This window comes from Dermacentor andersoni, chromosome 9, assembly GCF_023375885.2.
Source record: "Dermacentor andersoni chromosome 9, qqDerAnde1_hic_scaffold, whole genome shotgun sequence".
Taxonomy (NCBI): domain Eukaryota; kingdom Metazoa; phylum Arthropoda; class Arachnida; order Ixodida; family Ixodidae; genus Dermacentor; species Dermacentor andersoni.
The window spans coordinates 138,066,454-138,092,142 of NC_092822.1; the positions used below are offsets into that span (position 1 = coordinate 138,066,454).

The following is a 25,689-nucleotide window of genomic DNA, read 5'->3' on the forward strand; positions in this document are numbered from 1 at the left end:
ATGGTCACTCCCTATGCTGTTAAACCCTTCCTCATCGATGACCATTTCTCTCAACTTATCATGAATTCCTTCTGTCATCAGACAGTAATCAATGGTCGATTGCCGGTTTCCCACTTCCCACGTGATCTGTCCTTCACACTTAGCCCCTGTATTCACGATCACGAGGTTATGTTGCTCGCAAAGGTCTAGCATTGACTTCCCGTTATTGTCGGTATAGCCATCTAAATCCTGTATGTGGGCATTCATGTCACCTAATAGGACAATCTCAGCACCATTCCCGAAACCCTTAATATCAGCGCTTATGCATTCCACTAACTCTTTATTCTTCTCTGTGCAATTTTTTCCGGTCCACAAATACGTTACTCCCAGCCAAGTTTCTTTCCCACTCATTGTACCTGATAACCAAAGATGCTCTTGACATTGTGAATTTACTCTTTTCCATTTGGCTCCCTGGTGGATGAGCATTCCGCATCCCCCTCCCTTTCTTTCCGGCTTAGTTCTGTTGCACCCTTCCCATACATAATTTTCAATAACTGGCGGCTCTTCTGAGTCTCTAAGGTGCGTTTCTGTAACCGCATACACCCCTATTTGTTCTCTATGTAACTGCTCCTCAATCTCTGCCCACTTTTCCTTTCTTCTGCCGCCCTACATGTTTATGTAGCCTATTGCATGGCGAGCTCTTGTTCTTGCTTTCCACCTTTTTCTGTTATCGACGGCGATGCTCAGCTGATGTTCCCCTAGGGGACCTCCTTCATTACTACCTACTCTGACCTCCTGAGCGTCCGCGGGCCCCCTAAAAAAGCAACAGCGCGACCCCCAAGTCGCCAGCCCACTTCTCGTGCTACTCTGTAATTTAAGTGGATCCCATCTCGTTTAAAACGACCACAACTTCTCACTTCCCTGTTTACTTCGACAACCTCGAAGCCTTTCTCTCGGCTCATTTTCCATATTGCCTCATTGGCAGCCATTACGGCTCTTTGTACGTGACAGTCACGCACAGGCACCTCCGGCACCGTGCACACCACGATCTGCACCTGAGGGGATAGCTCGCGCAAGTCGCCCACCCCCTTCGCCAAGCGCTGGGCTATTCCTGGCGCTTTCCTATTTAGGACGTCATTTAGCCCACCTGCAACTACGACAAGCTTGCGCACGTGGGCATTTTCCGTGAGCTTTTCTTTTGCTCGCTCCATGACAGAACTCAGTGTCCACCCTGGAAATGTCCCTACCGCCACTCTTTTATCGCCTTTCACCCTCTCCACAATTGCTTTTGAACATCTAGCCAGGTTTGAGTCGCCGGCGATAATCACCGTTTCACTTTCTCCTACCCTACCACTCCCTCCTTCCCTGTGTCCTTTTCCGAGTGATACGGAGTCAACAAGGGGCATTGTCCCCTGGTCTCCTGATTTTTCCGCGAGGGGGCCTCAAGGTAGGTGCCACTCTTTCCAGCTAACCCTTCATCATGCTGCACGCATTCCACGTACTTTGCCGACACTCCCCCTCCTGTCGCGTCGGGGGTTTGCGTTCCATTGTCACGCACATTCTCGTTCACAATGGCAGCCCTGTTCAGCTTCTCCTCGGCTGCTTCAAGTCTCCTTTCAACTGCTTTCCGTGCATCACGCTCCCTGTTTAGCTCATTTTTGAGCTCTTGCACCTGTTTGAGAAGCTTTTCCGGGAAAGGTCCATTTCCTGCACCATAGTATCGACATCACATTGTGTGCCGGTTGATTCGATGCCCTCTTCATTTTCATCCATCTCCTCATCTGCCTTGAGGGACCCCCCGCGCACTGCCTGCTTTCCCGTCTTTCTCGCCATGTATTGCACGGCTTTTTGCAAAACATTCCAGATGTCAGCGCCACCTATCGCTAGAGTCGGGAAATAGCCGCAACGACGGTATATGGCCTGAGATCCGAAGATCTCCCTAGCCATCTAAAACTGTAAAAAAAAAATGTGCGCTGCTTAGCGTACGCGAAGCTAAAACTGTCTGTAATAGAGAAATACACTTCAATAAAACTTGGTTTTGGGCTAGTTGGTGATGCATTCTTTAAAACTGAAGGTAGCGCTAAAAAGGACGGACACACGATGAAAAGACGACACGACGACGAGGAAACGAGGGAAGCGTTTCCTCGTTGTCGTGTCGTCTTTTCATCGTGTGTCCGTCCTTTTTAGCGCTACCTTCAGTTTTAAAGAAAGGACTATAGTAGAGAGTTTTAGAATAGGGGCCCCAATAGTTTGGGGCCCCAAAGCGCTCTGCAGGTGTTAGCCTTGGGGCACGCAGGAGTGAAGAGCTTTAGAATAGGGCTTTGCGTTTGCGGATAGCGTCTTGCGCTGACAGCGCCACTACGGCGTCCAAGAAAAGCTATTGGAAATAATTCAGTAAAATATACAATTTTATGATAGGAATAGTAATTTTGACTGGCGTGTATTCGGGTTTAATTACAAGTTAGATATTATCCTGTAAGCAGCAAACAGTTAGTTGCGCTTAGTTTTGAGCAAACCAACTTTACGTGCCTTCACCAGCCAAGCTTAGCCGTGTTAGGCCTACGAGCCATAAAATCCACAATCGAATTCGGAATCAGCAGCGTCTAATGAATCAATCTTCATAACAGACGCCAGTTGAGCGAAAGCGATAACCGCAGTCACTTCTAGCTTGCGAACTTCACGCGTTACCACGAATCGAACCCAGTTAGGTGCTAGGTTAGAGCCATCACTTCGATGGGTGCCGCCATGTTTGCTGACGCAAAGCTTTGGGGGCCGCTATTCGGGCTCCCGCTAAATAGGTGAAATAGCGTTCCCAACGCAAAACCCAAAAGCCTGTTTCACATGATGCGATTTTCGTCGCACCGGAAGTGCGATTTCCGTCGTTTGCGATGAAAATCGCAGTCGCAGTGCCGACCTCCCGATTTTCGGCTGCGACCAACCGGTTGGTCGCACAGTCGCACCGTCGCACCGATTGCTGCGATTTTCCGTCGAAATTGCGCGGAGAGCTGTCAACGGAGCTATTTCGCCGGTTTGTTTTGGAAAATGGCGTCTCGTACGACAAGTGCAATGCGCGGAGTCGTGGATCGTCGAATTTGGTACGTACGCGAAGGGAGAATAAAAAAGCTTGTACCGCAGATTGCATTCTCCGATTGCTATGCGTTTGTTGACACGCTACACAGCAAATGAAGTGCATTTTCACGTTTGCTTCGTACGCCTTTGCGAGTTGTCAGTGCTAACAGGTGTTCGATCCCCAGCAGACGACGAGGTCGTCACAATTTTCTTTTGTTGAGTAGCATGCAAAAATCGCGCTTACGGAGCAGCTTGTATTATTTCAACCTCGGCAAGGGCAAATGACAAGACAGCAAAGTACCCGAAGTTTCAACGTTGCGCTGAACGCGGTACCGTTCAGTTGCATTTTCTTGTTGGTTTTCAAGCATGAATTTCCCGATTCATCTTGAAAGCTTATCTTGCCTCTTATTAAATTTGACAGAGCAAAAGTGTAGGCTATCGTAATGAATTTGCTACGATAGCATTAAATCCGTGGCTTGAATAAAAAATTACATGCACGTTAAGTTGCACCTCTTCTCTGGAGAATTTTTTTTTTCTTGCACAGAAACCAATAAACATAGACTATGTTGCGGACTTTGTATCCTTACTGCATCTGTGTGAACACTTGCTCTGCAAGGTAATGAACTGTACAGCTAGTAGATTAATTAAATTGCTTGCTATAGTGGCAAAGTGACGACGTACCCTCCTGCACAATTATGTAGAACTCGTGCAACAATGCGAAAAGCAGGCACACGGCCTGTTCTTGTGGGGATAAACCAGTATAAAATGACACGCTGAAGAGAAGTAAATCAAAACTGTGCAGTGAAGTCAGCCAGTACAAGCAGTTCTTGCATGTTCACAGCTGATCAAGTGTGCAGAAACGTTCATGCCTTACATGTTTCTAGTAAGTTTCTAATAAGTTTGTGATCACATATATTAGTGTGTAAACCCATATAACGATATCCGCTGCGATTACTATCTTTATAAGTAATGAAATACCATGCTACTTGCAAGAACATACACCACCCGAGGATTTTAGAACAAATTTCTGCATTTCAACTATACACAATATGTTGTTTATTCAATAAAAGACCACAAACTGGGCTTTTTTTCCAATGACAAACTTATTCCAAACTTTACTTACATATAGGGAAGAAAAAAAATTATAGACAGAAATATTGTTCTTCAATTTGTTCACCTGCCACTGTGGCTATAGCAATCTGCTGCTAACACAAGGCGAGGGGTTGATTTGCCAGCCATGGAAGTCGCATTTCGATGGGAGTCATAGGTGAGAAAAAAAGCTCTTGCACTTAGATTTAGTTCATCACCTTTTCTTGAACCCTTACACTTCAAAATACTGTTGCATAGGGGGGCATGCTTATGCAAAATCTAACACCAATAGAAAGCAAAGGGCAGAATTGTAAAACAACCATCTTTCGTGATAATTCGAGTGTGTAAATATTCATTGCATCAATATGTATTATTCAACAGCACTGCACAAATTAGCACGATCAGGTATAGCAAGTACTCTGTCAGGAAGCTGGTTCTACAGATGTATAAATGTCAAGGCATGAATGCTCATACTACGTCGCACACATAGCACAAAAAAAAACCTTTTTCAAGAGTTGTCCCTTCTGGCAGATATGAGTGGGCCATAAGCAGCAGAAACTTTATTGCGGGACATTGTGTAATACCGCTTATGAAAGAATGAAGAAAGTGAAGAGGCTTTTAACAGCAGTACCTCATGCTGCTCTAATAAGAGGAACGATGAGCAAAAACATTTCTGGTAGAGCACTTAAACAGTAACTTTCTGAAAGACAGAAAATTCCAGGTCAGAGTTGGAGGTACATTAGGCCCACACACACCAACAACACGGGCATACTACAAGAAACACTACAGCCTATGGTGTATTACAGTCTATGGGAAAGCTATCTTATACAGAAATCAAGAATGATGCAACAAGCCCTCAACAACTTTCTTGGCCAGTCTGGCCTCTCGCTTTCTGATAAGTCAGCTCATATCGACGTCGGAAAAAAAAAGAAAGACTAGAATCAAGAACTACCCCAGATTGCACATTGTGACAAATATGCCCGCAAGTCAACATCCACATATCCTCAGCTAGTGTAAGCCCATGACGGCAGAGCCAGCACGTGGGTGAAACAATTATGCAATGCCTGGACGCAACTTCCACACCTGGTGAAAAGAATAATCCCGAAATAATGGGGGTGGACGAGTGGATACTATAGAAAATCGCACATGCTGTGCTTGTGTCCAAGGTATGGTACGGTATGAATTACCAGCAGCACACAAAAAAGACAACTCATCGAATACAGGCATCGGGTAGTAATAACAGGTCTTTCCAACTGTACCATGCTTGAAGACCTCTGTGAGAAAGAGCTAACGAACAAGCACCTAGACAGAGTAGAGTTGCAGCCTGCAGCACAAATTCTTTGTCTCAAGAGCTCAGAACCTCGTCCCAAGATACTATGCCAGCTAGCATATGAGATGCAAAGACGACTACTTAGAAGTTAGCATACCCTGTTCTTACTGCTTCACACTGTACATTCTTGCTACATTGGCCAAATAAAAGATTTTATAAGGTATCATGAGGGCCATTAAAGTGACTTGTTGCAGTCTAAAAAAAAATGAATAGCCTGGCTGCAAATGGCACCAGAGAACACATAGGACAAACAAGAAAACCGAGATGATCTAACAACAAAAAGTTTTATGTACACACCGAGTAAATGCTCGCTGACAAGCAATAGACTGAACATACACAAAAAGGAGAAGCAAAAATTCATGTGCATTTCCTGACAGGAAATGCATCCATTTCTAATGGAGGCCGTGCTGACAAGATTAACCCAGCATTTTTAGAGTTACAGCTTCCGTAATTTCTCTAGGCAGCCGATCTGCACAGAATGCTAGCTTCTTCCTCTACAATGCACGCTCAGATGTGGAGAGTGCATTGTAGAGGAAGAAGCTAGCATTCTGTGGAGGTCGGCTGCCTAGAGAAATTATGGATGCTGTAGATGCAAATACACTGGGAGAATCTTGTGTCAGCATGGCCGCTGTTACACTTTCAGAGATGGATGCGTTTCCTGTTGGGATCTGTATGGACACACATCAGACCTTGCTTCTGCTTTTTGTGTAAATTCTATTTATTGCTTGTCGAACAGCATTTACTCGGCATGTTCAATAAAGTTTCATTTGTTAATACACTTCATGATTGTCTTGGTCTCTAGCAGAAAGGCGTTCATTCTTTTTACAGTGAAGCTGTATATGCCTAGGCGAAACACTCACGGTCCGATCCCAAAAACCGTAGTGTAGGGGTATGAGCCATTGTTTAAGGGGGTGTGAGCCATTGCCTTCGTCTTGCATGATGGACGGAGACATTTCTTGTTGGGCAGACATAGAAATGCTTATGCATTACAAACATACATTTATCTGCGTATTATTGCAGGGAAGGGACACAGAGGGGGATGGGGTTAAGACAAGATCATGATGTCATTATTATCTCACAGCAAAGGTGTGGTGGGCCATTGGCTAGACCGGTAGTGACGTCGTTTCTCTCTAGCAGCAGAGCGCGCGTGCAGCAGTCTCTCAGACTTCCCAATAGGTTCGAAAATGTGTCCCTGTATTTCATTAAGTGAAATGTGCAGCCCCGGTGTGTCACTTCGTAACTACAGTGCATAACTGAGTCATAAACATTATGATTAACACATCACAAAACACAAGTGCGTAACATAATTCAGAAAGACTTTAATGGACCCGCTGGATTAACACAATGAACCACTCATTGCACTTTCCATGATGGTGACCTTGCAAAGTGCAATGTGTAACATTCCAAATAAACAGTGTGATAAATCCAAGCCAAACATGTGCATAACCTCATTAAGAAACACAGACATAACCAATAATATAGAAAGACTTGAATAAACCATTGGAATTAACCCAGTGATAAACATCGGGGCTGCACATTTCAGCTTCGCTGGTTTACCGTCTCTACAGGGTGCATGGGCAGTAACTTTTTCTGTTATTGTTTGTTAAGTATTGTATAATGTTGTGCCAGTAAAACACGTTGGGCTAGTTGGTGCAATGTATTGGTACTGCTTTTGTTGCTGTTTTTTCCTCTTAATGTTGTGCCCTTCTTCCTTTTGTAACAACTTTTTTATTCCCCCTTGCATAATACTCCAACCTTGCAGCCTGCGAGGTATATAAATAAATAAGTACATAAGCACGTCATTCATTCATTTTGTTCATGGAACAAAAACGCATTGATAAGCTTAGACATATAGTCATTGCTTCACGCTTTTGAAATGAATAATTATAGCTTGCTATCGACACTGAAGCAGCCTTTCGACAGCAAGAAAACGAATCAGTTTTTCCAGCTCTGAACATTGAATTGCAGGAAATGCAAGCAGGCATAAAATTATGCCAATATAATCTGTTTAGGAATACCAAATTGGAATAAACATTGAGGCTTGCATTTGTACTTTCTCTGGCTGAGCAATCTAGTTTGAAATGACTCCCATAAGCATGTCGTAACAATGTAGATCTAATACAAGTTAAATGCATGACTAGCTTAAGAAATCTGGATGATTGCTATAAATTACAGTGAAGAAACTATAATATCTAATAACATTAATAATATAATAATATTTATTTCCACAAAACAGGCTAACCTTGAGAGGCGTGCGAGGCTGAGCAGAAAGCTGAAAAATTCTACGGCAAGTGCGCCTGCCGTGGGCCTACGATCCTGAATTACGAATAGCGCGTATTGATATGGTCTTCTTGTCAGAAGTTCCGAGTATACTACCAGCGCGAGACACGGGACAGCAAAGTGGACGAGAAGCGTGTCTTTTAGAATGCTATGTTACGACGTACAGGTTTCTACAAAAGTGACGGTAACTGCTCGAAACATTTGATGCGTCGGCTTTTGCGCCTTTAGAAATATTTAGAGAGGGCTCCCATATATATATATTCGCAGCGCAAGCACGGCGATGGACGAACCAGGCTAGCGCTAAGGTTGAATTTCACAACACAATTTTCATTCCACGTCGTAATCACACAGATCGTTTGAGGCTTCGTTCAGGGGCACACGCGGGCGTTCGGGTTGCTGCTTCTTGTTGCGTTTGACGTAAGAATATGGCTAGGAGCAGGCACCACATATGCGCCATCACGGGCAATATACACGCATCATTTCTCCAGAAACTGACGCCGAGCACGGGTAGCGCGAGGATCTTGTGGGCTGACACGACTTCGTGGCAGCCGAATTCCGAATGCTGCATATGCGGTGAGGGTAGCTATATGAACTTGTCGATAGGTCATCTTGTAGATTGTTGTAGCGCAGGCAGAACGAAACGGCCATATAAAGTAGATAAGACAACACACAGCGCTGAACCGTAGAATAAAGAACCGCTGAACCACCTGCGAACAGCTGTTTACGTGCGCGATGTCGCACTGAACTACAGCAACCGCCGTCGCGCACCCAAAGACAAATCTTAACTAACGTTTTTAAATTAGTAAATGTACATATTATTTGCTTCTAATCAAGAGAAGTTAATAATATTATAGTGTAAACGTTTTATTCACTACAATAAAAGAATTATGCAGCGTGTGCCACGAAACCTGGCAGTAAGCAACCCTGGGCGTCGCACCAGTCGCATTGTTGAAATCGCAATCATGTGAAATGAGCCCTCTAAAAATCGCATTGCGACGCGTGCGACAGCACCGATTTTCGTCGTTGCAGTCGCAGCATGTGAAACAGCCTAAACGCAGTTTGCGTCTCGCGCATGCGCAGTGGCTTCGACGCTATTTCTTTGGGGCCCCAAAACGTTGAGGGCCCCTATTCTAAAGCTATTACAGTCGAACCTCGATATATCGAACAGCGCGGTGATCGCAAAATAGTTCGATATAGCCAGAATTCGATATATAAAATCACGTAGAAAACGCGTCAAAAACTAGCACAAATCAATCAATGAACCAATCGTGGCGCAATAGATACTCACATGAAGCTTCAAACAAAGTATTTATTTTGTTTGCTGAAAGTACTGAAGCAGCGTAGCCTACTTCATATTGGCAACCGCGTGCTTGACCACGGCGTCCTCAACATAGTCCAAACGGTTACGCTCGAGTCGCCCATCGCCGCAAGCCGCACCGCACGCTTGCGGTCGCGCGAAAAATTGCACGTATCCAGCACTTGTGCACAAATTACCGTTTACACTGTGTGCACAGTGTATACCTTACACATCGTAAACCGAAATTTGTGCACAAGTGTTTGATACGTGCAATATTTCGCGCGACCGCACGCGTGCGGTGCGGCTTGCGGCGATGGGCGGCTCGAGCAAACTCCGCCACTGTTCCGGTGCTGTCGTCACCGCCAACGAAGTCCTCAATGCACATGCTGTGTGGCTCAGCACCGACAAAGCGCTCCAACTGGCTCCACGGCCGCCTCGATCACGCGCGCACGGCGGGAGCAAGCCCCGCCGTGCGCGCTTGATCGAGGCGGCCGTGCTGGCTCCAAGCCGCCGCGTGTGTACGCCGCCACGTTCAAATGGCGCCCTCGGCGCAACCGATGTGGGCAGCTGTCGTACGCAGCCGTCCGGAATAGGGTGCCTCGATGTCCTCCTCGCCCGCCGCTCCGGGCGAGGAGGACATCGAGGCACCCTAGTCCGGAAAGTCCGGAACGCCCATCGCGCCGCCGCTATCTTCGAGAGTGTTGCGGGAAAGCTCGCCTCTTGTCAACAGAGCGCACTTGGTCTGGGGCGGCGGAGTTCGATATATCCATTTTACATCCGGCCCCGTTCGAAATAAAAAATTAAAAATGCATGCGATTTTCCACGTGATAAAGAAAGTGTTCGATATACGCAATAATTCGATATATCCGTGTTCGATATATCGAGGTTTGACTGTATTTGGCGGCGAGGGAACGGAAGCAGCTGGTACATAAGAAGTCGATCAATGAGTTAGCGGTAAGAGGGAAAATTGAGGAATTCCAGGTCAAGCTACAGAACAGGTTTTCGGCTTTAACTCAGGAAGAGGACCTTAGTGTTGAAGCAATGAACGACAATCTTGTGGGCATTAAGGAGTGTGCAATAGAAGTCGGTGGTAACTCCGTTAGACAGGATACCAGTAAGCTATCGCAGGAGACTAAAGATCTCATCAAGAAACGCCAATGTATGAAAGCCTCTAACCCTACAGCTAGAATAGAACTGGCAGAACTTTCGAAGTTAATCAACAAGCGTAAGACAGCTGACATAAGGAAGTATAATATGGATAGAATTGAACGTGCTCTCAGGAACAAAGGAAGCCTAAATGCAATGAAGAAAAAACTAGGAATTGGCAAGAATCAGATGTATGCGTTAAGAGACAAAGCCGGCAATATCATTACTAATATGGATGAGATAGTTCAAGTGGCTGAGGAGTTCTATAGAGATTTATACAGTACCAGTGGCACCCACGACGATAATGGAAGAGAGAATAGTCTATAGGAATTCGAAATCCCACAGGTAACACCGGAAGAAGTAAAGAAAGCCTTGGGAGCTATGCAAAGGGGGAAGGCAGCTGGGGAGGATCAGGTAACAGCAGATTTGTTGAAGGGCGGTGGGCAGATTGTTCTAGAAAAACTGGCCACCCTGTATACGCAATGCCTCATGACTTCGAGCGTACCAGAATCTTGGAAAAACGCTAACATAATCCTAATCCATAAGAAAGGGGATGCCAAAGACTTGAAAAATTATAGACCGTCCGTTTACTGTCCGTTGCCTACAAAGTATTTACTAAGGTAATTGCAAATAGAATCAGGAACACCTTAGACTTCCGTCAACCAAAGGACCAGGCAGGATTCCGTAAAGGCTACTCAACAATAGACCATATTCACACTATCCATCAGGTGATAGAAAAATGTGCGGAATATAACCAACCTTTATATATAGCTTTCATTGATTACGAGAGAGCGTTTGATTCAGTCGAAACCTCAGCAGTCATGGAGGCATTGCGGAATCAGGGTGTAGACGAGCCGTATGTAAAAATACTGAAAGATATCTATAGCGGCTCCACAGCCACCGTAGTCCTCCATAAAGAAAGCAACAAAATCCCAATAAAGAAAGGCGTCAGGCAGGGAGATACGATCTCTCCAATGCTATTCACAGCGTGTTTACAGGAGGTATTCAGAGACCTGGATTGGGAAGAATTGGGGATAAGAGTTAATGGAGAATACCTTAGCAGCTTGCGATTCTCTGATGATATTGCCTTGCTTAGTAACTCAGGGGACCAACTGCAATGCATGCTCACTGACCTGGAGAGGCAAAGCCGAAGGGTGGGTCTAAAGATTAATCTGCAGAAAACTAAAGTAATTTTTAACAATCTCTGAAGAGAGCATCAGTTTACAATAGGTAGTGAGGCACTAGAAGTGGTAAGGGAATACATCTACTTAGGACAGGTAGTGACTTGCGGATCCGGATCATGAGACTGAAATAATCAGAAGAATAACAATGGGCTGGGGTGCGTTTGGCACGCATTCTCAGATCATGAACAGCAGGTTGCCATTATCCCTCAAAAGAAAAGTTTATAACAGATGTGTCTTACCAGTACTCATGTACGGGGCAGAAACCTGGAGGCTTACGAAAAGGGTTCTACTTAAATTGAGGACGACGCAACGAGCTATGGAAAGAATGATAGGTGTAACGTTAAGGGATAAGAAAAGAGCAGATTGGGTGAGGGAACAAACGCGAGTTAATGATATCTTAGTTGAAATCAAGAAAAAGAAATTGCCATGGGCAGGACACGTAATGAGGAGGGAAGATAACCGATGATCATGAAGAGTTACGGAATGGGTTCCAATGGAAGGGAAGCGTAGCAGAGGGCGGCAGAAAGTTAGGTGGGTGGACGAAATTAAGAAGTTTGCAGGGACAACATGGCCACAATTAGTACATGACCGGGGTAGTTAGAGAAGTATGGGATAGGCCTTTGCCTTGCAGTGGGCATAACCAGGCTGATGATGATGATGACATGAATGCGACAGTGGCGCATTCGGGAAAGGCGATGCGACGCCATTTACATGTAGCGCATTAACTATCGCTACTCTCGCGAGAACGTAGCGCCACATGGTGTCGTATAAGGGAAGTGCAGCCGACTTCCGGTGTAACTGGTTTCCGGTAGTGGGCCGAGTGCACGTTGGTGGCTGAGGGCCGAGAAATAGTTTCGCGTAGAGCACGCTGCGGCAAGCGAAATTGCCGTGGGGAACGCCATTTTGCTTTTGCTTCAGGCGTTGCTGTCTCGCCGCTTCACCAGCGCGGCAGTCCCGCAGCTAATTCCTTTCCATAATACCTAATGCGACGATCCCGCGTTTACATGCTTCGTGAGAGTCGACTCACGCCCGTAAATCTACCCTCGCCTGGCGCATTAATGCGATGCGCCTTCCTAGCGCATTACTGCTGTTTACATAAATGCGATGCGCTAGAAATTACATACATTATGGGGTTTTACGCGCCAAAACCACTTTCTGATTATGAGGCACGCGCTAGAAATGCGATGCGATGCGACACTGTCGCATTCATCTAAAGGCGGCTTTAGAGAGAACCGGCCCATTGTGATGCGAGAAAGTCGCTTCCAGCCGCCCAGTCCGTCTGTTGCGCTCTTACAGCTACATGTACGCTATCATGTGTGGTTAGTGCGGTCGAATTTTCTTTCTTTGTTGAGAGATGAAATAAAACTTTGATTTGATTTGAATACCGTACCGGTGGAGGACTGCGCATGCGCGTACTTTACCATACCGAAAGACTTTCCGTACTGCATACTAGATGGTAAGTAGTCGGTAAGGCTGGGCTCGCACCGTGTTTTGCGAGCCGAGCCGCACCAAGCAGAAACAGTGAGAAACAGGCATCGGCCACAGAGTCAACGTCGCGCATGGCCACGTCTCGCGTGCTTTTTTCACCATGATAGGACAAAGGCAAGAGTTTAATTCTGTGGTGCGACGAAGTTACAGTGTACTAGAATACTAGAATTGCTTCTAGTTCTCTGTGAAGAAGTCATGATCATCAGCCTGGTTACGCCCACTGCAGGGCAAAGGCCTCTCCCGTACTCCTCCAACAACCCCGGTCATGTACTAATTGTGGCCATGTCGTCCCCTGCAAACTTCTTAATGTGGCCATGTCGTCCCTGCAAACTTCTTCGCTCTGTAACGTGCCCGAGTCGGTCCTACGAGCTCTTCAGAGTATGATGGACAAAGCGCGTGCAAATTTTCTTTCGTCATGCCGCAAAGATAAACCGAACGACATCAAGCTCAGGCGCGGCGGTAGGCGGTAAAGCGTGCAGCCAGACGCGGTCGGTCTTAAAGATGGCGCAGGCGCGATTCGCAAGCCGGATCTGACGTCACGTGCAACCCATGTATACCGTCCGTATACCGCACTTACCGTGCCGTTATATGGCACTGCTAAAACTCCCTAATAGAGACTTTTAGCAGTGCCGTATTACGGTACGATAAGTGCGGTATACGGTACGGTATTACCGTTCCGTACTAACTTACCGCGATGACTGAAGACGTTTTAGCTGCGTGTGCCGCTCGATGCGTACGGCAATGTGATAATGATGATAGCGGCTAACATTGGGGCTTTCCAGAATACAATAACTATGCTCTGAGCGCGAAATATTCATTTCGACGAATACTAGAAAGCTTTAGCTTGTCCATACACGCATTATTATTTACAGAAGGGCCCGGCTACGGCAAACTTAGACGCCAGTCACAGGGCCGGTAGCGACATCTTGTGACACTTCGTCCTGCAACACGTGAAACCTTTTGTTACATAGGTCTTCTTATCTAATCAATATATAAAAAAGGGTTTCTTTCTTGTAAATTGCACCGCTGCTGACAATTTACACCAGCAGATAAGTAGAATATAGTTAGTTACTGCAATAAAAACTCTGCGTCTCCTCTAAGTAAACTCTGCATCACTAGATGGCGCCACCTACCTGGTTCTTTTTTTTATGCCAATGTTTCGTCGCTCCGCAGAAGGTGGTTTAAAGTAACCTCTTGCCTTGGTATTATCATGGTAAAAAAAAGCACGCAAGACGTGGACTCTGTGGCCGATATCAGCGTCTCAGTTTTGGCTTGGTGCTGCTCGGCTCGCGACACACGGTGCTAGCCGAGCCTTACCGACTCCTTACCGTCTAGTATGCCATACGGAAAGTCATTCCATACGGTAAACTTCGCGCATGCGCAGTCCTCAACCAATACGGTATTACGCACTTACCGTACCGTATACCGTACTTTCTGTAGCACCGCTAAAAGTCCCTAAGCATAAAGTTTTCCGTTTCTTCTTAGTCTGCAGAAAGAGTCCATCCTTCGTCCTCCGCCCCGAAGTCACCACAATAGCCACTAAGCAACCGCGGCGGGTTACGAGCGACGAAGAATAAAAGTAGTTGAAGTTTAGCGCTTGTCCTTGTCCCTTACTATGTCCTTGCGCTGAATTTCGCGCAGCACATTTATTTCCTCGCAGTATGAACCAACTCGCCCATCAACAAGTCTTATTGAACTTTGCATTACGTAAATGTCAATTGTAGTTGAGTCTGCATAGTTTTACAGCGAAATTGTATATGGCTAGCCGATTAGTCCATCCTTCCGTCTGTCGGTCGCCTCTATGCCGAAAACTCCTCCGGCGCAACCCCCTGCGCACGCGCGAAAAAAAAAAAAGGTGCGCTATTAATTAACACCACCTATAGTCGGATACAACTTTAAAAAAAAGGGGAGGCCCCGCCCAGATGACCGAAGCGCGACAGCCGATTGCCTCCGCGACTAAAATAGTCCCGCTCGAAAAATCGTGCTCCTGAAACGCGCAATTCTCGGTATAAATAAAGACTTTTGTATTTTGATGACTGGTTTAGTAGAGCTATCATGTGCTACAGCACATGCCGGATAGCGACAGAAAAATAACCCCGTGCCTTCTACAACGTTGCCCGTCGTCTGCTCTTTAGCTTCCTTGCAAGTGACAAAAGTAGAAAGAGCAGCTCTGCATGGCTTTTGCGCTTGTTCGCATGTACACGGCGTATCTACTACTCGTTTTTCGGGCTTAAAATGAATCAGTTGCTATTGAAAAAGTGCTTATATAAAACAATGCATTTATCGCTGAAGCACACAGCTGACGCGACTTGGCCCAGTTCGAAGCGCGGGCGGCCGTCTTCTCCGTCGGCGGGGTCACCGGCCGTCTGGCTCATGACGTCAGTCCGGAGTGCGCGCCCATTGGTGGATGCTCGTGTGCATCCGCGTCGGAGGAGTAAACGCCCCCTTTTTCTAATGTTGTATCCGACTATAGATAGCACAAGGCCTACCTGGCCCTGACCAAGGCGCTACCTGGCCCGAAATTTTCATTGACAAGGCTGATGTGATGAAAGCGGTGACGTCAAAATCACTGTTGCCTACTCGGGAATAGAATACTTCGAAGGTTTTTTTTTGCGTTTGTAAATGATTAGCATTTCGATCTCATTTTTGGTGGTGATGTGAATATTAACATGTTGAGCAGTGATCCGTCAAAGGTTAAGCTGGATGTTCTATTAAATTCAAATGGCCTTACAAATGTTATTAATCTTCCAACAAAAGTGACACTGAATACGTCGACATTTATTGATATTTTCGTTACAAATGTAACGCCGGAGAGAATCAGAGCCGTAGTTATCGCGGCTGAGTTGAGTGATCATTTTTTTATGCTGTAGTAAAAAGGTGAACATGAAACAAAATTCGCCTGCAAATGTAATACAGCGTATTACGCCGCAATATCTTTCCTCATTTGTAGACAAACTTTCGTTGGTACCATGGGACACTGTATAATATTACAGATGCTTGCGCAGCTTACGAAAAATTCCTTAAAATTCTTAAACCTATATATACAGAGAGCTTTCTTTTTGTACACTTAAAACAAAGGAGAAGAATTCGTAAGCCCTGGATAATCTCCGACCTGGCAGCAAAAATTCAGGAGAAAAATACAATGTTTAGCAAGTTTATTAAGAAAAGAGATCCAGACGCACTGAAGAAGTTTAAAACTTTCCGTAACAGTTTAGACAAAGAGTTAAAAAGAGCAAGAAAACATCATTTTAATAATTTATTTACTTCCCTTTCTGGCTGCTCAAATGCTCTCTGGAATAAGTTGAACTCAGTGTTACAATATAATGTTAAAAACCAATCAGTTCGTGAAATAATGTACAATGGCAACGAGTTGTCAGGGAAGGCGTTAGCCAATGCTTTCAATGAGCATATTGTGAACACCGCAGGTCAAATGGCAGCATCGAGTGATTTAAAAAATGTTTACTACAATAACAGTTCGGTGTTCCTTGACCCTGTCACTGAAGCTGAAGTGACAGGTAATAACGAGCCTAAATAACAGCAGTGCATTGGATGTTGACGGGATGCAAGCGAAGCCTTTGAAGCATGCTGCCTCTTTGCTTGCTCCGTGCATACGGTACATATTTAACTTATGCCTCGAGCAAGCGATATTTCCACCCCAAATGCAAGTTGCTCGTGTTAAGGTACTCTATAAGAAGGGTGACAAGAACGATATGGGCAATTACCGGCCTGTTTCTATATTGCTCGTGTTTTCAAAGGCCTTTGAAGAGGTAATCCTCAGGACACTGAAAAAATTTGAACAGAAACACAACATCTTAATTGACTGCCAGTATGGTTTCCGTGAAGGCTTGAGCACTGAATCGGCACTTCTCGGCAAAGAAAATGTAATACTGGGCATTTTTGTAGATTTTTCAAGGGCCTTTGACCTTATTAATCATGAACTGCTTATTAGGAAGCTAGAACGATACGGTATGAGAGGTGTTGCTGCTTCTCTAATCCATTCATATTTAAGAAATAGGCAAGAAATTGTAGACATAGAAGGCTTTCACTCGGATCCATTAGCAGTTTCTTGCGGCGTGCCTCAAGGCAGCATCTTGGGACCGTTTCTTTTCAATTTTTATCTAAATGACATTGTAAGTATATGTCCAGAAGTAAAATTCATCATTTACGCAAATGATACGAGTATATTTTTGTCAGAAAAAGAAACCAACCAAATAGTTCGCAGTGCCAACGAAATCCTGGGTAAACTGGAAAAGTGGACAGAAGAAAATGCCTTAAAAATAGATGTACGGAAAACAAAGGCACTCTTATTTCACGCTAGAAACGAGAAAATAACATTAAATCAAAGGGTTCTGCTGAACTCAACTCCAATTGAAATAGTACCTTCTATTAAAACACTGGGTGTTGTCTTCCACAATACCTTGTCTTGGGACGAGCAGATAGATCAGTTAGCAACAAAACTCTCCCAAGTAATTGGCCTCATATATCGGAACGCAAGCATGCTACCACGCAGTGTAATGATGCTAATTTACAATACTTTATTTTGTTCCAGACTTAATTATTGTCACCTAGTTTGGGCCTCTACGACGCAAACCAATTTGCAAAAAATCCATGTCTTCCAAAAAAAAGTCTGCGAGTTATTGCGGATGTACCCAGGTACATCCATCTGAGCCCTTATTTCGCAGCTACAACATAATGCCAGTAACAAATATTTATGATTATTGCCTCTGCAAGCGATATAAAGAAGAGATAAAAAAATAATACCTGTTTCTTGCGTCAGTTAGCGAAGTTGAAATATCACTCTGCTACATATAATACGCGAAATTCTGAAACATGGGCAATAGATACTTGTAGGACAACATATGGCTTACAAATGTTGAAAAACCGGCTGCCAAGGTTATTGAATACGCTACAGAAACAAAATATAGAGCCCGACAAAATTACTTTTGTGGACCTTCGAAAATACTTCAGTGCGTAGAAGAAGATAACAAGAAGGGAAACAAGAATAGTATAGTTGGTGTATAATTTTGCTGCACTTTTACTGCGGAGTTATCTGCGCTTTCTGCGGTGCATTTTGTGTGCGCTGGTCTTTGGTGGCGTTCTTGTATGGATACACAGTGTCTTGAAAGCTGAATGTTTGTACTTCATAACCTGTAATTTGTATGACGATGTCTGAATATGGAATGAGTTTTATCTTGTTTGCATGGATTTCAGTGAGTGCTGACTATAACTAATGTATATTACGTAATTTGCTGACTGCTACGTGAAGTTGCCAGTGCGGGGGCCTGCGGCCTTGTCAAGCTGCAATGCGACAGCTTTTTCTGTAGGCCCCAGGCAGCGTATATTTCAGATGCAAATAAAGTTATTATTATTATTATTATTATTATTATTATTATTATTATTATTATTATCCTCATTAGAGTCTGTGGCAGTCGGGCCAGGTAACATGACGTCATGGATCGGAGTGAAAAAGCCTTGTGCTATCTAGGCGGTGTTGGATTAGCTGCGCCAGCGTGGACGTCGTTGGTCTCTATTGCAGCCTAGCGCGCGCACAGCAGTTTCTCTCCGGCTCCAAAACGCATAGGCCACGTGTAATACGTACTCATGAGCAGCAGGCAGCTTTCTATCAGCAACGCCGCGAGCAGAACTGGGAACGAGCTCGTCTACGCCGTGCCGATGCTGCAGCCTGGGCACAAGAACAGGCTTATGCAGCCGAGCGTAAGCAGCAACTGTCTACCGAGGATCTGGCAGCCTATCAAGCCATTGTTTAATGAACCGTGGGGATTAATCGAGGGATAAACACCGGGGCAGCTTGTTTCACCTTCACTGGTCAACCATCTCTACGCAGTGCTTGGGCGGTGGTTGGGCGGGGGATTAATCGAGGGATAAACACCGGGGCAGCTTGTTTCAGCTTCGCTGGTCAACCATCTCTACGCAGTGCTTGGGCGGTGATTTTTTATAAGTTATTGCAAAGTGTCTCGTGCCCTAGAACTAAACCTAAATTTTAATAAGTTATGGGGCACATTGATAAATAAGTGCCTCGGGGATTACTCCCTCTTTTCTGTCCTTTTTTTGCATCGCGTGTGGCATTCCTTTAGCAAAGTGATAAAAATGTGGCCGCATGAAGTCTCAGCCTGGAGTCATCATCAGTTTGACAAGTTATGTTGGGGCACATGCTTTTTTGTGAAAACAGTCTTTATTTCACTTCATTGTTGATCATTCCATTTTCCAGTGAAGCATCTTCGAATTATTCAATGAAGTGCCACAACTGCTTCACAATAGTGTCATGGTCTTGTGCAGGTCTATGATGGCTACCGACAAAACCCCACTGGGAAGAACTGTGCACCGTCTGGCTAGTGCGCTTGAACTGGATCTTGATAACTTGGTTGCATCTTGGGCTGCCAAAGACGGTGTCGACGATGCCGCTGTGGGGGAGACTGCATGGAGGTGTTACCTGGAGAGATCGCACGCGTGTTCTCCCGTTCATCCACCATTTGGCCACATTCTCGACATTGATGTGAGGGATCGTTCCGGGATGAAAGATGTCCTGCTTGCGCTTCAAGATATTTGTGGAGACACTTTGATGTTTTCTTTCCCAGCTGTGTTTCCGGACAGTGTGAAGAAGAGAATGGAGCCAGCGGCTGAAGATGACTGCCACGCATACTGTGATGGCCTGCACGTGGCTACATTTCGAACTCCAGTAAAGTCACCGAGGTCTCCAATGTCTGCTGGAAGTGTTCCCAAAAATTTTATCTCGTCATTAAATCTCACATCTTCCAACTGCAGTTATGAAGAAAATAGCTGTTCACTGCAACCCAATGGGCATAATTTGCTGTCATCTTTAAACTTAGATAATTATAACATTATTGATCTGATTTTGCCTTGCGAGGTAAGCATTCACGTTGAACTACTGTCACTTGCATCCAGTGGCCTCGGTGACTGGCGCCTGCTCCTGCCACGGTCTGCTCCCGACCCCGGCCCATTATATCCGACCGCTTCGTTCACGCATGATATCAGCTTCTGGTTGGGCGAGGGGTTCAATGAAGAGAACCTCTTGGTGCTAATTTACGACACAGCGGGTGACTTGCTTCGAAGCATGGAACTTGTCGATGATTACGTGGACGCCAAAACTGGACGCCGCAGTCGATGCTACAGACTTTGTTACCAGTCCCTGTGGAAAGCCCTGAGCCAAGAAGCTGCGCGAGATTTTCATTTGGCACTGGGCGTTGCTGTCAGCCAAGTGCTTCCTGTGGAAGTCAGGTGACTGGATGAAATGAATGTTATTCACTTGCCACTGTGATTCCCCGACCGGCTGAAGAGTACAGGCCACAGGTGCACATGTCTAAGTACTCTACATTAAATACTCCACTGACCTCAAAGCTTGTTCGATACTCTGAACATTACTTGGACTGGCTTAACAGGACATGTGTGGCAAATTGATTTACTACCATGTTTTCAGCTGCATAAGCTAGATGTGGTTCTCTTACAAAATTTTCGTCGGTGCGTCTTATATGGTGCGAATAAAATATGAAATGTGCTGAGGGTGGCAGGTGTTAAATGGCACCACTCGGAGCACGCGTGCTTGCTGACCCATGCAAGCTCGCTTTCTACGCCCCTAAGGATGCGCAGATATCGCGAAAAATGTATAAGATGTGGTTTTCTTACAAAATTTTCGTCGGTGCGTCTTACATGGTGCGAATAAAGTATGGAATGTGCTGAGGGTGGCAGGTGTTTAACGGCACCACTCGAAGCACGCGTGCTTGCTGACGCACGCAAGCTCGCTTTCTACGCGCCTCTGCACGCGCACATATCGCGGTCGTAACCTCGAGGCGCGGTACGATGTTGTGAGATCGCGCAAGCATATCGCTATCCGAACGCTTGTTTTGACTCCCACGTCACTGCGTAGGTGATGTTCAATTTGGGCCTTGCCGTGCTGACAGCCACTGACAAAGGCGTGGCGCCGGCCTACTGGGAGAGATAAGGAGCTACTGCCCCGAGATCAGCGGGCGGATTCTGCTTTCATCAGCGCCGCAGCCGCCGCTGCTCCTGTATGCGGAGTGTCTGTGTCAAGTTGCAACTTTGTCGAACGAACGACCTCGCAAGGGTCAGCGAACGCCTGCAACGAATGTTCTTGAGTGGAATTTTAACATAATGTGATTTGCGACACAGTGAACTGGGCAAGAAATTCCCCCCGATGGTCGACGAGCATACCGATGCCACCATGGAGGAAGGAAAATGAGGGGCCCTACCCCCTCCGCGCGCTAGGAGAAAGGTGTGGAGAAAGTCACGCGGTATTTTCTACAACATAGCTGTAGATGTCTACCCTGTCATACATTTTTCAGTGTCCGTGCCTCAAGGCACGGCCGCTGGATAAAAAAAGTGTGTCATCCGCCGCGGCGCTGCCAGTCGGGGACTGTTGTCTCGGAGAGGCATAGAAAGTGCGTGAGGAACGCGCTTCGAACGCCGTGGAAACCGACGCGTCCCGTCCCCGAGAGCTAGCGCCGTTCGGCCCAGCCCAGCGGCCGAGAATGAAACTACAGCTGTCACTTTCGCTCCCATAGCAGCCCGCCTGACGTGGCAGGCCGCACTTTTTTTTTTTATCCAGCTGCCGTGCTCAAGGCTCCCGTGCCCTCTATGAGGAGGCGAAACAACCCTGTAATGCATGTGCTGACACCTGGCGGGTGAACGCTAAGAAGCCACCCAGACATAGTTTCATATAATTACTGGAGGGAATTGCGGCCCTAGTGCCTACGGGAGCTGCAATCGGGACGGTTCAGCCAGCATCGGAATTATGGCAAGCACATGGATTTGCCTAGACTTTGTAAATGCGTTATTTTCAACGAAGGGCTGTGTGATAAATAACTGAATAAACATTAATAAAATCATCTGCCGGCAAGATTCGAACACAGGACCTCTAGCACAGAAGCCCGACACTGAAACCATTACACCGTGGACGCATTTTTTTCTTTATTTCCAGACATTCGGCAAATACATCAATACACATTGCTGCCACCAGCTGACAATATTTCCTTTCCCACCGTAGCGCTTTGAGCTTGCGGTTGAGATTACGAAACTTTCATTTTGAGATCAATACCAACAGTTCATCGTCGTACATTAATTACTGAAACACTTCACCTAGTTTACCCACATTTTCAGTAAAGAGTTTACTGTTCTCAGATTTATATCACAATTTCTCACAGCCATGCGGTTTCTCCGGATGCTGTGAAGGCCTAGAAGAAAGAACATAAGGTATACTATCTTACCTTGTAGCTAAATAACGAATACCATGTGTTGTTAACGGTAATTTTTTTTAAATAGTTATTCGCATAATATCCCAAAAGACCGCGCTCCAACAGTCGGAAAAACGTGTTCTATAGATTAGGGTTTCTTGCAAATTAAACGGTTAGCCTCCACCGGTAAATATTATTTTTTTCTTCTAGCCATGTTTTCACAGGCAAGGTATTAGTACCTAGTTTAAAAAAGGATGTTTTCACTCCCCCTGGTACAGTCATTAGTTTTACGCGTTTTAGCACACCTTTCCCATGGCCTTTGCGGTACATTAATCAATACAATGGTTCTGGGAATATAATGTCTGTTACATCCGAGCTTATCTGCTTACGTGTCACTGTAGCCAAATATTCCATGGAAAAGTGGTGGTTTAAAAATCTAGATGCCACGACCACCTCACGTAGAAATTTACTGGTTCCGTAACACCCACCCTCCCTCATCGAGACAACAAAGTAAGGTAAGGCATCGCTCAATCGGATTTAAATAACTGTTCGCAGAAAAGATTTGTCATGTCACGCAAGAAGAAAAATCTGGAAACCAGTTGCTTTAAATGTAAGTTCGGTAATGACAAGCCCCTGACCTAACTTGCGAAACAGGCTGTTTGTTCTTTCATATTCTGACTACCACACAAACACAACGAATGCTCTATGGAATTTCTTAAAGTTGAATCAGGAACAGCTCAGGACTTGCATGAGGTACCACAGCTTGCTCACCAAGAAGATTCTGCAAATAGCCGCATGTGCGAATATTGAAAGGTCACGCCCGGCCCACTTATCAGTTTGAGCTTTTAATTCCTGCACCTTTCCATTCCACAAATCTTTGGTGTCTCGATGCGTGCCTAACGGTACACCAAGATAAATCCCAGGTGAGAGCGTCCACTGCGTACCTTCAAAAACATGCGGCGTTGTTTGCCACCGGCCATGCCACAAAGCGACACACTTATTCAGTTTTATATTAGTGTCCTTTATGTAACAAAACTCACGCATAATTGTCATCTAGCAGTTCGAACGATCACCTTATCAGCGCTGAAAACATCATCAGCGTAAGCTAATAGACGCACTTCGCACTCATTTAGGCTGAAGCCACGCACGTCCGGACTATCGATATTTTTTCTACAGGGAGCCTATTGCGAACGAAAGAGGTGCACCCCTGACGAACACACTTCAATCCTTTCAGTTAGCTCATGGTTGATAATGAGGTTAGTTGTACAATTATTGTATGCAACTCCCTCGCCGTTATCAAACTCCGACATACTCAAGAATTGAAAACAGGAGATTGTGACATACTCTGTCGAATGTCCTTTCTAGATCAATTTGTAAATAATGACTTTCCTAAAATCTGCATCACAAGCTTCAAGTATGCTGTGAGCCCCATGGATATTAATAAATATAAACGTCCCTCTTATCACGCACGTCTGATATGATCCTACTAAAGCATCAATAACCCTTTGTAGTCTTTACGCAAATATCTTCATTAAAACTTTATAATCTACATTTGTCAGCGTAATCTGTCTGTAGCCTGTGACTATGTTTATATGCGTCATCACTTTTTGGTATCAAGACTGTATACGCCATCCTAAAGACAATGGCAAATGATCTTCTTGATTCACGATCCTTAAAAACATGTCCTAATACAATGGCTATCTGTGAGGAGAAGGCTTTGTAAAAAGCTGCTGTTAAGCTGTCAGGTCCTGGCGATTTTGCAGGGTTAAGGTCTTCAACGACGACGCCACAAACTCGTGCTTCGACAGGCGGCATAGAACGCGTTTATGAATTTCTTGTGGGCGAGCCAGCCTCTTGAGACACTTGGCACGTTTCAATTTGAACACCATGACAGGTTGAGCCGATATTAGCAGCGATTGTGCGTGTTTACAGAGTATTCTACAAGCGCGGAAACGTTTACCTTGAGTGGTGTGCTTTGTCTTTCTTTTACAGCTCCGCTGGTAGCCCACATTCAGAGTGGAATGGCTGCGTTTTTTCCTGTTGCGCCATGTTATCGGGCCACAATGGCGACTTTGTTGTGGTTTTGTTCGCTCACACGAGTTGCTCTGTATAGGTTTCGTATATCGTGGCAAAGGCGTCGTGTGGGCAGGTTTCCGTGTTGCGCTGTTATCTGGATCGTGTTCTCCCGGATGTTGCTGTGGCCAGGTGGGACTCGAAGAACTGAAACTTGTGAAATTAAAGCGCATGCAACGCTGAACGCAATGTAGCGCGTGACGTCAAAAGCAACGGATGAAAGAATATCCGCAAGAAATTTTCCCCTCTGGCGGAATCACGCTAACACGCTATCGCAGGCCGAAACCGCTGTTTGAGAATTTGTAGAATGAACGCCTTGCAGGTCAGTGACCGACGTGCAGTATTCCTGCTTTTGACAGTGGTTGGGGCATTTGCAGCCCGTAGAACGTTATTCAAGAGCACATAATCCTGGCATTTGACCTTCATGTTCAGTAACAACTTTCTTTTGCGCATATTAAAACACACGTTGCTCAACTTGCCTGTTTCTCGCAGTACTCAGCACGAACTCGTTTGAGCAGAGCGCGTTCGAGGGTCACACACATCTGCGCAGGTGTACCTCAGTGCACGTGCTGGTAGAGTATTACGCAGAATATGTGCGTCATTTTGCTTCATTTTTGCAAGCTCCACGCCTGCTTACCCCACATGTAGTGTTTCATGATCTAGATTGGCACGTCGATGTTTGCAATAACGCTCAAAGCGCTGCATTAATGAAACGGCGCACCATACAGGGAAGCACACGGATGAAATGACTTTTTTTAACTAAACAAAGTAAGTATTGTACAAAACAATTTGAAAGGCATTCATGACAGGTGCAATTGGAAGTGAAATTGCATCGTACACAAGGAGCAAGAAATGCACAATTCACGCAATCCAGTTTGCATAATAATTAAGCGGGTTCTCCAAATCGCATGTCTCGTACGATTTGAGCATGGAGAAAAACTTTTCAAGGCAAGTGTGAGGGTTTGCACACCCTTTGTCTTTTAAGTCCTGAAAAGGTTTGTTCGTCTTCAAGCTTTGTGCAGGAGGGGTAAAGTTACCATTTAAATACAACAGCATAACAAATGCAAATTACTGGATCAACAACTTAAATGTAAAGGGCTCTGCGCCATATAAATGGGGCTAATCTAATGAATTGTGGGGAGCACACGCGCTCATCTTCCCCCGCATCGAGAGCCGGCATTCGACACGGGAGAGGCGCACTTCGCCCTCTCCCGCTTCTCCCTCGCTCTCGCGACGCGCGCGCACCCTTCCTTCCCGACTCACGGGCAGATAGCTGACGGGCGAGGAGCACATTCCCCTCGCCCAGGTAAAAAGGTACAAAACAGCGCCACCGGGGGAGACCCCATCTCTCTGAAGCCGGACCCCTAACCTCCCTGACTGGAGTACCTGCCGCAACCCGTGAGTGACCTCGTTTGCCTGACTATCCCGGGCAACGAGGCCAGCCTATCATTACTTATTACAGAGGACGCCAGTGTTCTTTATTGCCGGTATCAATACAGTTGACGCCGCTGGTTATTCGTTCGAACC

The 25,689-nt window shown here is 45.6% G+C and overlaps 1 protein-coding gene across 5 annotated transcripts in view; it reads left to right on the forward strand.

Moving 5' to 3' along the window:
* Window positions 1-21,744, forward strand: part of LOC126529763 (ferredoxin-fold anticodon-binding domain-containing protein 1 homolog) — a 155,339-nt gene extending 133,595 nt beyond the window's left edge. For all 5 annotated transcript variants that reach the window (XM_050177268.3, XM_055070025.2, XM_055070024.2 and 2 more), the window contains one exon: window positions 19,160-21,744. In XM_050177268.3, the coding sequence (XP_050033225.1) occupies window positions 19,160-20,123 (964 nt within the window). In that variant the 3' untranslated portion in view covers window positions 20,124-21,744. The remainder of the gene's footprint in view (window positions 1-19,159) is intronic.
* The last annotated feature ends 3,945 nt before the right edge of the window (window positions 21,745-25,689 follow it).